This window comes from Pelecanus crispus, chromosome 30, assembly GCF_030463565.1.
Source record: "Pelecanus crispus isolate bPelCri1 chromosome 30, bPelCri1.pri, whole genome shotgun sequence".
Lineage (NCBI taxonomy): Eukaryota > Metazoa > Chordata > Aves > Pelecaniformes > Pelecanidae > Pelecanus > Pelecanus crispus.
In genome coordinates this window covers 636,129-652,770 of record NC_134672.1, presented here as the reverse complement: position 1 = coordinate 652,770, position 16,642 = coordinate 636,129, and the positions used below count along the sequence as shown (strand labels likewise).

Sequence of the window (16,642 nt, the reverse complement as noted above, 5' to 3'; positions counted from 1 at the left end):
CCCAAATCCCACACCTGCACCCCCAAACCCCCCAAGCCCCCCTGACACCCCCAAATCCCAGGGTGCCAAGGCTCAACCATCAGCTCCTCAGCGGAATTTGGAAGATAGCCCCAAAAAAGGGAAGAAAAAGGAAAAAAGCCCAGCCCCAAATACCAATTTTGGTGCAAAAAGCAGGGATTTCCACCAACATCCTCGACTCTGAAACAATTATTTACACATTTATTACAGTCGCTCTTCTTCAAAACCTCCAGCAGGTGGGGAGAAAAAAAAAATCCCCTCCCCCCCCCCGACTGGCTTCGATAGCTGGTTTTGTTTTCTTTTTTTTTAAATCCCTATAAAATAAAATAATAATAAATCATTTTACAAAAAGTTCAGGTTCTTTCCCTGCTCAAAGCAACCCCCGGCCGCTCGAAATGCCGAGGGGAAAAATGTTTCGTGGGGCGACGGGTTGAGAAAAACCCATCGTCAATTTGAAGGAGCGATAAAAAATGGGTGGTTTATAGCTGAAAATTAACTCTTTTGGGGGTGTTTTGCACGCTGCCGGAGCCGGATGGTGGTTACCTCGAGCACCAGCTGCTCTGAGATGTATTTTTCCTCAAAAAAATGTGGTGGTGGGTTTTCCACGCGTGATTATTCACCTCTGGTTGCATCGATGGTGATTTTCCAGGCGGGGAATGGGGTTTTAGCTCCCTTTTCCGATCCCATCCCGTGCTGGGAAGGACAATTCTCTCTCCATAATGGAAAAAAACCAAAAAGGCACCGAGAGCCTCTGAGGGCAGACCTGCCTTTTTTGGGGAAAAAAAAATCCCCTTTTCGGGTTGCAAAATACGAGCGAAAGCTGATTTGAGCTTAATAATTTAATTTCAATAATACAAACTTTCTTTTTTTTTTTCCTTTTTTGTTTTTTTGGTAGACTGCAGAACTTTTTGGGGCTGTAAATATTTCGTCACCTTCTCAGGGATTCGAAGCCCTGGTTGTCTCGAAAATCTCCAAGAAACGGCATAAAAATATTTACTTCCAATAAAAAAAAAAAAATCAAAAGAAACCAGCCCCCCCCCCCCCCCCCAATTACAAAAGCAATTTCACGTTATCTTGGGGGAGGGGGGGCGGTTGTGTGTTTTTCATGGCTACTCCCATTCGCAACAGCAGAATTTTAGAAAAAGACTATAATACAAAGATTTTCAGTTATTTCCGGTGTAAAAATGAACCCTGCGACCCATCAGCGTGGCTTTTTAAAGCAAGAAATTAAGAATCGCGGGAATTTTTCCTCCCCAAGCAGAGCCGGAGAAGTCAGGTTTGAAATGCGGAGATTTAAGTATCTCTTTTTCCAGATGATTTTGATTTTTTTTTTTTTTGGGGGCGGGGGGGGAGTGCTAAAATAAAGAAAACGCTGGTTGTTATTGCAGAGGGAGACTTTGATTCTTCTTTTAAAACGCAGCTTGGGAAATTCTCTTTAGTTACAGCAGAACGCAGGATTTATATACACATTATATGGCTAAAGTGAGCGCTAATGGAATTAATAACCAAAAAAATAACCAAAAACCCCCAAATAAATCAAATTACCAACACTGTGCACTGCTAATTCAATGCACGGAGCAGAGTCAGGGTTTGGTTTGGTTTTGGTTTTTTTCTCTTTGTTTTTTTTTAATACTACTGGCAGAAAGGGGAAGCCGTGGGATCGAAACCCTTAAAGACATCTTTAAGGGAAGCGGCGTCCTGCTGCTCACTGTCCTGCGCCGGGCTGTTCCCCGCGAACGGGCTTCCCGATCCGGATTTGGCACTTTGTTTGACCATGCCGTAAACGGAGGGGACCGGGAGGTTGTGTACCCCGGGCTGGGGGGCCGATTCTTGGGTAGACGGGGCGGCAGCGGCGGCGGCGGCTTTGGGACGAGGCCGGTTATAGCTGTTGTACCTGTCCGTAGCGGATTCGGCACTTGCCTTCTCCGATTCAGGCTGATCCAATGCCGAGCGCCGGACGAAAAGGGGTTCCTTGGTTTTGCCGGTGGTTTTGCCAGAATCCGAGGATTTGGAGGATGAGTTGCCTTCGTTAGGAGGCTCAGCTTTGCTGCCTGAGCTTGGAGTCCTGGGATCGTACAAGCTGATGGCGCTCAGCACGCTGCTTTGCCCGCTGCCTTTGCTCAGCCCGCCGGCCGTCAGCAGCCGAGGGTCATAGGGAGCGATAGCTGGGGCGGCATCTCCGGCAGACACCGCCTCTCCGGTTTTAGGGACTCTAGAAACCCCCATTTCTGCAGATTTTTGTAACCTGGGATCGGCAGGGGCTTTCCGCATCCGAGGGTCACTGGGTTTGTCACTCTGGCCGGAAGATGGGCTGCCGGCGGCATTCACAGTCTTTAATATCCTTGACAGGAGCTCGAAATCAGGGAGACCAGCGCCTGAGGAGGAACTGGCGTCCCCCGACGCGGCTCCCCCCCTCTGCCTGGGATCGGAAAGACCCGTTTGGGGTCTGTTAAGACGCGGATCAAGGGTAGGCATGGATTGAAGGGCAGCTGGGACGGGAATAAACTCTTGCTTTGGGATCGGTAGCGGAATCAAATCCTCCGGGCTCCACAGGATCATCCGGGCAAAGTTGGGTTTGTTGAGGACGACGTCTTTCTTGATGTGACTGAACTGCTGCAGCTGGGAGCGAGGATCCCGCAGGGAATGGCCCGGGAGAGCATCAAGGGGGATGCTGACCGGTTTATCCCGTAGAGCCCTTTCCCCTTCCTCCTCGTCGGGGAGCAGGGGGAGTTTCTGACTGCCGACGATGCTGGAATGAGGAGCTTCTGGTTTAGGGGCGGAGGAGGGAATGTGTCGTGCGAGCCTGGGGTCGGTGGGTCCCGAATCCCCAGGGAGAGATGGGACGGAAAGGTCTGTGTTTCGGGAAAGCCTGGGATCTCGTAAACGCGGATCGGCAGGACGACCGCTCCCTCCTGCTTGGGCTTTTTGCAGGCGAGGGTCACTCACACCGGAGGGCAGCCCGATTTCTCCATGGGAGGGTTGGGTGTGAGGTCTGCTGGAGCTTTGTTGCCTTAGGGTTTTCAATATGGAGCTGACGCTACTTCCACCGTCATCTTCGTCACTGGAATACCAGTTACCGGTATCGCCTGGGAGGAAGGAGAAAAGCAAGCAGCTGGTAAAAGGCAATTAAAGCACGGTCAAGCCGTGACGCCGATGAGGAGGTCCCCAAAATGTGTCCCCTCTCCCCTCTCAATTCAACGCTGCTCAAATTCCCAACTGTCCCTGTGTTTTGCTGAAACGGGGGGACCACACGTGACAGCCTCAGCCTCCCTGGTCTCATTTTCACACCCCAAATTACCAGAGAGCCGTAAGCACCCCTCTCTTCCTCTTTCCCCTGTCTGAGGCAGACTCCAATTTCACCACAACTTAAGCCAGCAACCCTATCTCCTTCACCTTCTGGCCAGCCGTTCCCATTTCTTCGGCAGACCTGCTCCTCTTCCTTCACCAGCAACGTGCTCTTTCGATACTGGGGATTTTCTTTGAGGCACTCAGCACCCCTTGTTCCCTAAAGAATTCCTCCCCGACACCCCCATTTCTCCGATGGCCCCCTCTTTTTTGGAGATCTCATCTCTGGGTGGGTAGAAACCAAAGCAGATCCAAGTTATATGCCCCCGCCACATGCATGGCTTTGAATGGAAAATGTTGTATTTTGCCACTTGCCTTCCTCATTTTCACGCTCCTGCTTATTGCTCTCAGCTAGTCTCCGAGCTCTCTCCTCTTCCTCTTGCTGCTTCTGCTGGATTCTCAAGTAAAGCGCTCTTTGCGCCGACGGCATGAAATCAGGAATGCTGCCCGGCGGTTTCGGTAAGCCAGGCGGGCCTCCTTCGCACAAGGCATCGTGATCCAAGGATGGATCAGGGAACATGTGCTCTCCTGGAGGCCCTTCCATGTCCTCATAACCACCGTAGTCTTCTGCCGAGGAAAGATCATCATGTGTTAAAAGAAAATCTCAAAGCTGCAAAAAACAACCCAATTTTTCGCCCTCTCGGCCTGCCACTGTGGCTGGGCATCCTGGGAACAACCCATCTCCGAGGTGGCATGTCTGGCAAGCACATAACAGCCGATCCCGGCAGATCCTTGGGACGTACCTGGGTCTCCCATCATGCCGTGATCCATCTCCAGACCTTCTTGCTGCTGGTAGAAATTATCATAGAAACCTTGTGCTGGTGGGACAGGCGGCATCATGCCAGAGTGAGGGGAATCATCCGGTCCGTAGGGCATCATGGGGGGTCCGGGACCCATCGGAGGGCCGGGATTCATTCCCGGGCCCATCGGCATGTCCGGGTGCATGTCTGGGTGCATGTCCGGGTGCATATCAGGATGCATGTCCGGGTGCATGTCTGGGTGCATGTCAGGATGCATGTCTGGGTGCATGTCGGGGTGCATGTCGGGGTGCATGGGTCCAGGCATTGGTCCCGGGGGTCCTCCTGGCCCAGGGAACCTGGGGGGAGGTGGACCTGGGTGCCTGAAAGAGAAAACAAGAAAATCTGCTTTAACACATGCTCTCTGCTTTGGGAGGGATGGGCCCAGGGCTCTCCGAGCAGCAGCACCCACACCAGACCCAAAAATGGACAGAAACCTCTTTTCTGCGTGCTCGTGCCCACCATCAACAGCTGTGCCAGGGCGTTAGGGCAGAGCTCCTCGTTCGACACAAAAATCTGCCATCCCCATCCCTCTCCCTGCTACCTGGAGATGGTGACACCCACCTCACTCCCAGCTTCTCCGCAAGCTGCCCGGTCGGCCGCACAACAATCTCAAACAGTGAGGGGATCTTCTTGTACATGTCCTGTTGTTGCTGCAGCTGCTGTGGTGACAGGGGTTCGTGCATCGGTGGCGGCATCTGCGGCCCCGGTGGTGGAAGTGGTGGTGGCGGAGGGGGAGGAGGGCCTCCGGGAATCGGTCTCCCATTTGGAGACGTTGGAGCCGGCGGTCCGGGAGGGCGAGGAGGCGTGGGCAGCAGGCCGACCCCAGGGGGTGGTTTGGGGAGAGGATTGATGCCCTGTTTCTTTAGCTCTTCAACTTCTTTCTCATCCTCTGCGCCTGCTTCTGCATCATCTGCCAGCATCTGAGAAAATAAAGGAGTAAGAAGAGATCTGCAGAGCTGCCCTGCCAATCAACACGCTCCAGAAAACCCCTCCCTCCCTTTCCACCTGCAGGATCAACTTCCATGGAAAAAAATAAGAGGGTGAACCTGTGTTAACACCCCCGTGTACCTTGTCCAGAAGCTCCCGCGTCTCCTCTGTGAGTGGATCGTGGGAAAACATGCAGTCATCCCCGTTGATACAGTTGCCCGTAGTGTGGAACAGCTTGCATGGGAAGTCCCGTATCATTTATTAAGGAGAATAAACCCCAACAGGGAGTTACTCCTACAGCCAGAGAGGCTATAAATACTTTTCACTTTGAAATGTGGCTCTCAACGTGTAGGATTTTCATGGTCACGACACTGATATTAAACTACCGTTGCCAGAAAACACCCCACTTTCCTTTCTGCCGTGTTTTCCTGTAGGCGCAAAGGCCACAAACCTCATTTCTTCAATAGGAAAGGTGAGGCTAAGAAGGAACCAGGAGGGCTGTCTGCGGCCCCGGTCATTCAGCCTGTCAGCAGAGAATGTGTTACCCAGGAATGGCTTTTCCCCCGCCCCCAGTCCCCTCACATGATCTATCCAGAGTAAACAAGATTGATTTAAGGCTGGCTTAATGAAATGGTGAAAACCAAAAGGATATCATGCATGTAAGGGCAGTTTTCAGCCCTGGCGCAGTAGCCGGTGATATAGAACTTGCACAGTTCCCGTTTCTTTGGTAGTTCAATGTCGTGACTGAAATTGCAGTGGTCGCCCTGTTCAGAAACAACACGACAGCGTGTTAGCAGGTGGAAGTGCGAACGCGTTTGTCAGCAGCCCAGAACACACCTAGGACGGACAGGGAGATGTGTACTCTTTACAAAACACTCCTTGTAGGCAGGAGTCCCTCCCTGAAATCAGTTAAAACCTGGACCTGACGCTTCAGTGACGGTTCTGTGTGCGTATAAAGAGATCTACAGAAATATTCTTGAATTATTCCCTTACCCAGGTACATCTGCCTTCCACAAAGTATTTGCAGATCACTTTCCCTTTCTTATCTGACTGCTGGTGGGGTTTATCGTGGTCGTTCCGCCGGTAATTTCCACCACCTCCTCCATCCTATGAGAAGCACATTATATTAGTTGACAAAGAATTTGAAATACAACGCAACAGATCACACGAGAGAAATTAAAACTTCCTACGCAGCCATCTCCGAGAGGGAAAAACACTGAGATTTGGGATGAGAAAGCGAGGCAAAGACGAGCGCGCTGAGCCTAGCAGGCTCCTAAGCGCTCAAGGGACCTGTCAGTGGATCAGAATCCAAAACATCCACCCCCTTCAGAGACAGGACAACTTTTCTGGATCCTGGGGAAGACCCATTTGGTTTTTTCACTCCTGCGAAGGCTTTCTTCGAAGCCTGACTGGCTTTACAGAGGGGGGTGGGGGAAAGGGAGGCACCCAGCACTGCAGCAAGCCATGAGAAAACAGAGCTACTCACTCCCATGTCGTCATCGTAGTAGTCGTCGTCTTCATTCATTCCACCACCCTTCCCCATTCCACTTCTGTTTCCACCTCTGCCTCGTCCTCTGCCCATTCCTTTATTTCCCCTTCCTCTGGGGCCACGACCACGTCCTCGATTTAAACCTGAAATACACCCCCCCGTTCCTAATTTCTCTCCTTCCACAAAACATGCGAGAGAGCAGAAAGCAGGGACTGTCCCAGCACAGCTCGTTATCCCACTCACCCCGTCCACGGTTCTCCTTACTCCTGCGATACTGATTCAGCTCTTTTGAGTAGTCGTCGTACTCATCATCGCCGATGGGCTCCTCATTATCGCAGTACTGCAAACAAGAAAGATCGGTGCCTTTAGTGAGCAGGGATGAAGCGCAGTCCATTCCCCCTCAAATGCAGGCATCCCAGTCGTGAAAAAGAATATTCCCTTGCCTCCATGGCTCCCTGGGAGCAGGTCAGAGACTCGGCACTTACTTCCATCTCTTCGTCATACATTTCTTCCTCTTCCTCGGGGTGGTCACTTCTGCCTCGCCCTCGGTTCCCTCGGCCCATGCCTCGGCCTCCTCTCATTCCCCCTCTGCCACCTCGCCCGCGGTACCCTCTGCCTCGGCCACGGCCGCCTGGCGAAACAAAGGGATGGGGTCGCCTTTGGGCTGCGTTTCACCCCTCAGGCACATTAAAAAAGCACAAAAATATGCCAGACAAGGCAAAATAAAAAATAACCTTTCAGTATGGGATTACCAGCATCTTAAAAACTTGTTTCTAAGTGAATCAGTTTTTAATAAGCTAAATTTTTCAGAAGCCAGATGAGAAGCGTTTTTTTTAAAAAAAACAATGCTGTGCGACCACGCCAGCTGCTGCACAGGTATGTTAGACCAGTAATATAAATCTGTGTACTCCAGAAGTGATGATATCAGACTTGTTACGCTATCGATTGACTTCATTTTCCTTTCAAATAAAGGTTTTGGTTTATTTCACCCTTTTTCAACCACTTACGTGCTTTTAAAACGATCTACGCCAGCAAGAAGATGCTTATTTAAAACATTAAATTATCCACAGGAGTGGAAAACAGGAAAAAACACCTTTCCCTGTCACAAGCTAACACCGATGAGTGGTGTGGCCTAAAGGCCATTGCAGCTGGCTCTCCACAGGCAGGGCTTCACGCAGGCAGGGCAGTTCACCTTCATGAAGCTTCCTGCATGTGTCGGACCTTATTTGGCCACAGATGAGCTAAACGAGCTGCAGGTAATGTGTGTCAGAGATACGGTAAAAAAGGAACGTTTAGACATACCTCGCCCCCGGTGAGAGCCTTCCTTTGCTCTCCGGTATTGATTCAGCTCTTTTGCGAAGTCATCATAGTCATCCTTCCCCATATCTTCATCCTCTTCCCCCTCGTACTGACCGTACTCCTCATTCTCGTAGTCCTCGTACATGCTGTAATTCTTGCTCTCCATTTTAGAGTAGCTCTTCTTTGGCATGGGAGCGCTGTGAGAGGACGGATACTGCTGGTGGGACTTTGGGAAAGGCAGAGAGGTTAGTGATGAAGGAAAGGAATGTATCAAGCTTAATATCATGACTTAATTTAAAAAAAACATTAATCCCCCTCCCCCAAATAACAGCTAGGTGAAAAATAAAACAGGCTAACGGACCAGAGCCAAAGCGTGTGGCCTGCAGATGGAGCTAGAGGGGCAACTGCGTTCAAATCTTGCAGCAGCTCTGAAACCGAGAGCAGCTTCCCCTTCCCTGTCTGCTGGCAGGTACTTACAGAAGAGTAGGGAGGGCTGTATTCCCGGTATTTTCTGTGTCCCTTTTCACCAGGACTGAAGTCCGAGTCCTCACTGTAATCAGAGAAGTCATCGCTGGAAGAAGCGTGGCGCTGCAAGGCAAGGAAAATATGTGGTGCGATTTTATTACAGGCCAGCTCTGACTCTGACACTGCTGCCAGGCCTCTGGCCTTTCTATACAACACAACTAGGTCTCCCTTTGTTCTTTTTTTTTTCTTTAGGCAACTCAGTTTTTGTTTAACAAAATCTTCACAATGTTCACTGAATTACAAACTGGAAGCCTGTTAGCAGGTTTTCTAACAACGACAAACATGATACGCCTTCTGCGCTCCAGAAATTCTTGGAACTTAAGCAACAAACATCCCTGATTTTGCAAATATGTCAGTCTGCAATCCCCTTTGAGGTAAATACCTAACTCCAAAGTAATTCCCTAACTCAAAAGTAATTACCAAAGTAATTCCCTAACTCAAAACCTGTTTTCTTTCTGCTCTGCACCCTCAGACAGACGACAGAGTGCCGTAGCATTTTTATCCTACCTGCAGACCTCGGGGCCCCGCTGCTGCACTTGCTAGTCCTCAGAGGAGGAAGGCACTAAGGAGCTGAACCCCAAGAAATCCTGCAAGCACTCCCACCTGGCAATTATCATTAGAGGAACAGCCTCAAACTACCCATAATAATGTTAGAGGAGGAATTCTCTAGACACACCTGATCGCAGACCGGAGCTGGGATCCCAGAGGACCCGGGAGGCAAAAGCAGCACGTGGCTCACCTTGTGTTTGGATTTCCTTTTCTTCTTGGATCTCCTCTTCTCTTTCTCTCTTTCTTTCCGACGCTTGCGCTTCATCCGTCGATGTGCTTTTTCATCATCTGAATCGCTGTGATGCTTCTCCCCTTTCTCCTTCCGACCTCTCTCTTGAGATTCGGAGGGATCCTGTGCCTCCTCCCCTCCGTCGTCCTCCAGCTCCCCTTCTTCCAGTTCTCCATCCTCCCTGTAAAGCAGACAGGCACGTTTAATTCCCCTTATTTAAAAAAAAAACAAAACCAAACCTGCTTACTCTGCTCACCAGCCAGCCAGGTACTCGGCTACCAAAGTGCTCACAAATTCCTAGTTTCTGTGGTTTTAAATATCTGACTGCAAATACCAATTCTGTTAATCTCTGCCACTGAAATCTGCTCAAGCTCTCGCTCAGCCTGGAGTTAAACACGGCAAAGAAGCATCTTGCAAACAACAAACCGAAGCCACAACATTATGGCGTTCAACTGTCACATGAAATTAGTGCAAAGGAACCCCAAGAATGGCAATCGGTGCTTAAATAAAAGAATCGGTCCACTCCAAGAACTGAAATCGGTGTTTTAAAAAAACACTCAGTCCTCTAGAAGACAAGAATAAGTAAATACCACATTGGTTCACCAAATCTAGAGATGTGTGCCCAGTTATTTCCACTCTCTCTACCTCATGCTACCATTTACCTACAGCTGTGGTTAGGAGAGGTGATAAAGCAAATCTGAAACTTCCTCAAGAGGATTCCCCAAGCCCCACTCAATTAAATTCAATTAAAAATTACTCAGGTATGGGTTACGAGAAACTTTTTACAACCTCCTAATAGATTAAATGTGTAATACGTCACAAGTTCAATCAGCTCCCTTGTGTTTTCCTTCTCTCCCGACAGGTCCCGACTTTGTCGCTGTGTGATTTAAAACAAGAGTGGGGTCTCCTCCTCCCTTTTCACTTAAGGTAAGCTATAATTAAAAACATAAACGCCAGCTCGTTTATATATGTCACGGTCGTTCACAAACAACAATTAAGGAGTGTATAGGAGGTGGATCTTTGACACACATCCCTCTGGTTGGGGGGTTTTTGGGGCTATGGAATAACTGGCTTCTTTGACTGCTATAAAGTCCCCTCTTTAGCACTACAGTGGGAATGGCGGCAGCAGCCGTGGCGTGCCATGCCGTGCTGTGCCGTGCCACTGGCCGCGGTGAAGGCAGCTGGGCTGGAAGAAGGAGCTGCCGCTGCTTGGTAGCTCTCAGGGAGGTCTGGAAGCTGAAATGGGGTTTATGAATGGCATTCGGAAAAAGCTGTGCTGCATGAACGAGCCGACCTGCTGACAACCTCAGGTTACATTAAAAAAAAGACAAGAAAAACTGAATTATTTCCCCAAACACATTAAAAAAACTACAAAAACCAGTGTTAACAATCCCCAGGAAGCATCCTTGGGAGGTTTTGGCATCGTGGAGAGCAAACACTTGGATCCAGCCACCCGGTCCGACCCTGATGCAAAGCTCCCCTCTTGTTTTTGTTTGCGCTTGCACCATTTTAATAACAGACTGGCTCCAAAATCAAGCTCACTTAAGTATTACTCATGAAGCTCTTAAACCTGTCGTGTAATTCCTAGGTGTATATGCAAGTTTTAAAGGCACGTATCAGTGGAAGCGACTTCCATCGCAGGAATACAGCATCTTTCAGGTGTTTGTGTTCAGCAAGATCAGTCTTGGAACAAGACTTGAGACACTCATGCTCCACACAAAGCCGAGCAGAAATAAAAACAGAAACAAAACAAGCTTACTGAAAAGAATTTAAATACCCATGTATTTAAATACTTAAATAGAAGTCCTGCCAAAGCCTCCCTCCTTTCCCTAGAGGGACAGGTTCATCAATAAATGGATTCCAAACTAGAAATGCCACCAGGTTTCTGGATCCACTTTCCAGCAACCTACTAGCAGAGGACTAGCGAGCACAGCAAAGTGAAACACCGGCGCAGCTCACCTCAGGCACGGGACAGGCTTGTGGGAAACAAATAACTGCTAGAAAGCCTGCTGTGGCCCGATAAATGCCCTCACACCATACATCTTTGCAAAAAATGGCTACTCCCTTCGGCATCGCTCCGCTGGAATCAGTGTCATTTACCCTCTCCCAGAAGTCCTTGCCGGCTGGGGATCGCGATCGCTCCCTGCCTTCCGAGAGGAACAGACGGATTTCACTAACACCTTAATTGCAATTTTCAGGAGTGATAATTAGCCTTTGTTTTGGGTAGTACAGGTGCTTTTACCCTGCCTTGAGTTGCTCTGGTCCGATATCAAAGTTTAGAGGAGACTACACCCCTGGAGCCATGTCCCCATTGACAATCACGTTATTAAATTCGCCGTGGTTACAGAAACGAGGACTAAAAAGGCTCCTGAGAACAAAGCATAAAAATTTTGCATCCGCTGCAAGGATTATTTGAAAAGCACCAAGAGACGGGATGAGGCTGAGCCGTCAAAACGATTGCTGAGCTGTTTAGCAGATGAATATTAATTATTTAATCAACACATATCTCCTAAAGAAGGAAAGTCTGAGAAATCATGTTTATAGACACAGATACCAAACTACATCTTAAGACAGGCAATAACATCTCCTGCTGTTTTTTAACTCCAGTTCTGCCAGATTTGGGTAGGTTTGGGCCAGAAATGATACACCAACCTCTCAGAGGGACTGTGGGGCTTATTTAGCACTGGGAAAGCGCTATGAAAAGTTTTAGGCAAGTATTATCGAAGCATTGAGTTTGCCTAATGGTTTTAAATACAACAAAACGGAGTCATTTGAAATACGGCAACCGGTGAGTAAGGATGTTTGAAAGCAACTGAACAATTTCTAAGCCTGGATGGAAAAAAATTAAAGCAATTAAAGCACAGCATTTTCAGGGGACGGCTCACCATAGAGAGTCGCTGCCGGTACGCGGTGAAGAAGCCATGTCTGTTAAGCAACTATTGGTATTGCAGAAAACACTGACTGGGGGAAAATTCTTCCCCGAATCCGCACTCATCTCGGGGATGCACTATCGCTCCTGCCCGCCTGATCTATAGGGGACGGTCCCCGGCGCAGCACACATCCTCGTGGAACGACCCACGCTGGCTGCGGTGCGGTGTTTGTGACCTCAGCGCCACGGCAATGACGGAACACGGCAGTGGCGACGCCTGGAAAAAAAACAAAAGCCCTTTCCAATCGTTATCCTGCCATACCGACAGCGTGTGCGCTTTGCTATGGGAAAAATAGTAGGAATGACCACGTTACGAGAAAATTCAGTGGTTTTTTGCTATTCTGGCCACTGAAGAACAGCACAAAAGTTAAAATATTATCTTAAAATAAATAATGTCACTTTATGCAGCTGAGGCTTTGTTAAATTTGGAAATGAGCGTAACAAGTGACAAATGAGTGGCCTAGATGGCGGATTTACTGTCAGTTACAGCTGATATACCCTCCTAACCCTACAAAAGATATTATTGCTCCTTGCTCATTACACCTGAAAGAAACCACGTCAAAAATAAGCCCCTTGGCTCCCATCCTTGGAAGAACAAAAGTGGTTTTTACTATTTTTAAGAAAAGAAACAGCTTTGTGTGCTCTCACCTGCTCTATATATGTAGGTGCGACAGGCGCGTGCCTCAGAGTAACCTCTATACAATATCCCTATAAAACCCCCCAATTTAATAGCCGACCTGCTTGAAGAAACCTTCCTTCATACAGCGGCTTTTTGCACAAGAGGTGCAGCTGACCGTGAAATCGGCCGCCCGGTGCGTGATCTGGTTTTGCTGGAGCGGATCCACGGACGCCGAGAGCAGGGAGGGGATTCATGTACAAAGGTAGATCTCAGTTTAACTTCGAGGAATGCAAAGGAGGGGAGGTGAAAATGCTTTTTTTTCTGAGCAATGCAGCGGCAAGGTTTCGAAAATAAAGCGCAAACACTCTGGAAGTCACCAGACTGCAAACCTGTGCAATTTAATCTCACTATAAGCGAATGTTCGCTTCTAATTTTATGTGATTTTAAGTAAAATGCTTGACGAGGACTTAAGCTGCGCACACATGTGTGTATCTTTAGGATAAACAACTTCTGCCTCAAGCTGAGCGACCACAAGAGATTAAAGTTGGTTTTTAACAATCTGATGTATACGACAGCACACTCCATGTGGGGGCAGGGAAATTATCAGATGGCAAATTAAAATTGTAAGCTCAATAGACCCAAGTGAAAACTGAAAATTAACCATAAATCAACTGGCTGAGCTCGAGGGGGAGTGGGTTTTTTGGTGAGAGTGGATCATCCTGGCCGAGAGCAACTCTCCACAACCTATTTCAGAGTCGGATTTAAAACCAGACCCCTCCGCGTGTACAACAGGGCAGGGATATTGTGCTGCTTTGAGTGGAATTTAGCTCTGTTTAGGACAGACATGTAGGTTTTGCTCATTCTCTGCATTTTAAGGTTTTTTGAGTGAAAACACAAGGCCAGGCTTTTCAGAGTGACCACTACATCCAGCTAAAGGTTATTAATCACACATTTAATGCTTCAGCCGAAGTTTGCTGCCTCACCAACAACTTGCTTGGAGGAAACAGATCCTACCCCAGCATCACACCTGCACGCTCCGCACCAGAGAAAATTATTCAGCGAGATCTCTGTTCTTTCACCAAAACACTGATTATTCCAGAATAATCCCAAAGGAACTAAGCTCTCCTCTGGCCCGCCAGTGCGGCTGCCTTCCATTTTATTCCAAGTGGAAACCAGGGGAAATACATCAATCAAGAAATAAAAGAAGCACCGCTTTGAAGGCAGTGGGGCCGCACTGCCTCATTCAAACTGTGCAGACTGGGGCAGAAGTCATTAAAATTTATCAGCTTTTTATGTCTCCTATATAGTTGGGTTTTGGGTTTTTTTTTCATTATGGTAACAAATATGTTGTATCCATTTATAGGAGGCTTGGAGAGAGATCCCTTTAGTCCAATCCTGGCTGTAATCGGGGCAAATCCTCCTCCTGACATCCCTAAAGCCCGTGTTTTTAAGCGACATTTACACGAAAGGAAACTTTCAAGCGCTATTTGGTCACAACTCAAGATTTCTTGGGGAATGTGCTTGACTCGGCTGCTGATTCTGAATGTCCTCTCTGCTCCCAGGTTAGCTCCTTCCCGCTCCTCCTATCTGAATCCTTCAGCGAAATCCTAACGCTGAGTGCTGACGTCCTCATTGCCACAGCACGGCTGATGCCACAGCAATGGGATACGTCCCAGGCCCTGAAAAAACCCAAGCTGCTGGGGTCTAGGATTCACTTTAGCCCTTCCTTTAACCCGGTACAACAAAGCCTCGCTCGTCCCAAGGAGCCTCAGCTGAACAATTACGCCCTTAGAAAAAAAACCGTCCCTGCAAAAAAAAGATTCCTGGCGGGTGCTTTGCTTTGCTATCAGAAGTTGCTCTGATTTTCCAGGGAGCTACTCACGGTACCGATGTTAAATGCCTGCCTGCATGTTTGCACGATTAAAAAAGTAATCTCTAGCAAATTGTGAGCACTAGAAGGAGGTTAAGCCAAATTAAAAATGGGTCAGGGGAAGCAAGGCACAAGGAAAAGCCCCAAACAAGGAGTTTGACTCCTACTGCTAATATTTAACTACATAAAAAAAAATACTACTTGCTTTATGGAACCAGGCAGCAGCTCCTGTAAACTTGTCAGTACAACCCCTGAAAACTCCTGACATTCAAACAATTCTGGTTCTTCCATCCCTCAAAAGGGAGAAAATTAACCTAAAGTTTTCCAGCAGCTTGTTTTCTTTCTTTTCTACCACATCTGTCCTTTCCAACTCATTTTGGTATGGATAAAAAATAGCTTATGCAATTAGCAGTGAACAATCAAAAACCAGTTTGGATTTTTCCAGGATCAAGGGTGGAAGTATAAAGCTTAACATGTATGTACATTTAGAAAAATAACAGAACAATGTTACTAATTTAATATATTAGGGGGTGAAATCGATGCTATGAGGTCCCACTCTCTCTGAACTAAAACCATTTTGATCAGACCAGTAACATTTTCAAGCGCTGATAGTGGACCTTTGATTGAAGGGGGGAAAAAAAAATCCCAGCTTTATGATTTCATGGTAAAGTCAAGCTGCAGGAGGTGCAGGGACCCTAAGGGTCCCATCACAAACATTGAAAAACCGACAAAAAGGCATAAAAGACATCACTGGATATTGTTTTATGTGAAAATCCTTTTCTGGAATGCAACTAAATCTGTAACGCAAAAGCTCTCCAATTTGCTCTAACAAGTGCTTGCATTTTTTTACAGTTTAAGCAGATGTATACACCTTTTTCTTTCTTTTTTTAGGGAATAAAGACAAGAAGGAAACAAAACACCACAATTTCACAAAACTGCATCAGTGTGCTTAGAGGAAACACTGGGGTTTTTTCACCTGAGAGCAATGTAAGCTGGATGACAAAGGGGAAAAGTGTGTGGTTTTGGTCTCCAGGAAAAACTAACCCAAGAAATTAAATTAATTGGATGGGGAGGGGGAGAAATACCCAACACTGTGCATGGTGTTCTTACTTCAAACTTGAATTGTGTGAAGTAGCGTGAGGAACAAACTCGAGCTTTTCGTAATGCACCTGACTGACAAAGGAAAAGAAAGGAAGAAGGAAAATCGAGGACGCTAACGAGATTTGTTACAAACTGGGTGCTTGCACTGTATGTCGCTACTTCAATTTCTCTAATTATCTGACATGAGGCTGTACATGGGGATGGGGGAAAAATGTGTGATGACATTTGGGAAACAGTGCTTTCTTTGCCACCTTTTTTTTCTTTTTGACACACTTTGGAGTGGTTTAACAAAACTTTTTAACATCTTTTTCTGCTTTACAGGCAGACCCGCACCCAGGGGCAGCCAGTTTACAGTCAACGTAATGGAATGAGGATGGAGTTTGCAGACAAAGCAATGGATCCACATCCTACGTCTAGATGGCATCAAGGGTCAGAGTGGTATGAGTTTTACCGAGGCATCTCAGTGCTACTTCACCTGGAAACGTCACAACAGACATATTTGGGAGTAAATTGTGTGCTTTTGTGACTTTTTTTTGTCTTTTAAACATTCACATTGGTGGGGTGCACAACTCTATCGGTCATTACAAAGGGGGAGAATTCTGCTTGGTTTGTACACACATGGTATCAACTCACTGCTTACACGAAACGTACCCTGCAGACGATATCAGGACTTATTTGGTGGCGGGGAGCGGGGGAAAGGCAGGAAAAGGTGTAATTTAATTATTCAATAAAAGAGCTTACTTACCAACCCAACCCTGCATCACACAGAAAACAAACCTCCTCAGAGACAAAGGCATGCTAATGCATAAAAGCAGCTCTCTGCACTGCACACCTGCCCTCCAGGGGAGTGGGAAGGCAGCAAACCTTGCTTTTTTATATCTTTTTTCCAGACATACATGCTTAAGCTCTTTACTTTTGCCAATACTTTCTGGCTACATGGTT

General features: G+C 47.6%; 1 protein-coding gene across 1 annotated transcript; it reads right to left on the bottom strand.

Moving 5' to 3' along the window:
- Positions 1-298: 298 nt before the first annotated feature.
- ZC3H4 (zinc finger CCCH-type containing 4) lies at positions 299-12,222 on the bottom strand. Its single transcript, XM_075725436.1, has 14 exons — positions 12,067-12,222; positions 9,143-9,362; positions 8,356-8,466; positions 7,882-8,104; positions 7,065-7,210; positions 6,823-6,919; positions 6,577-6,722; positions 6,084-6,197; positions 5,743-5,854; positions 5,232-5,341; positions 4,725-5,083; positions 4,107-4,459; positions 3,679-3,930; positions 299-3,104 (listed from the first exon to the last, which is right to left on the bottom strand). The coding sequence occupies exons 1-14, from the start codon at positions 12,174-12,176 to the stop codon at positions 1,651-1,653; spliced, it is 3,807 nt and encodes a 1,268-aa protein (XP_075581551.1). The 5' UTR covers positions 12,177-12,222; the 3' UTR covers positions 299-1,650.
- Between the last annotated feature and the right edge of the window lie 4,420 nt (positions 12,223-16,642).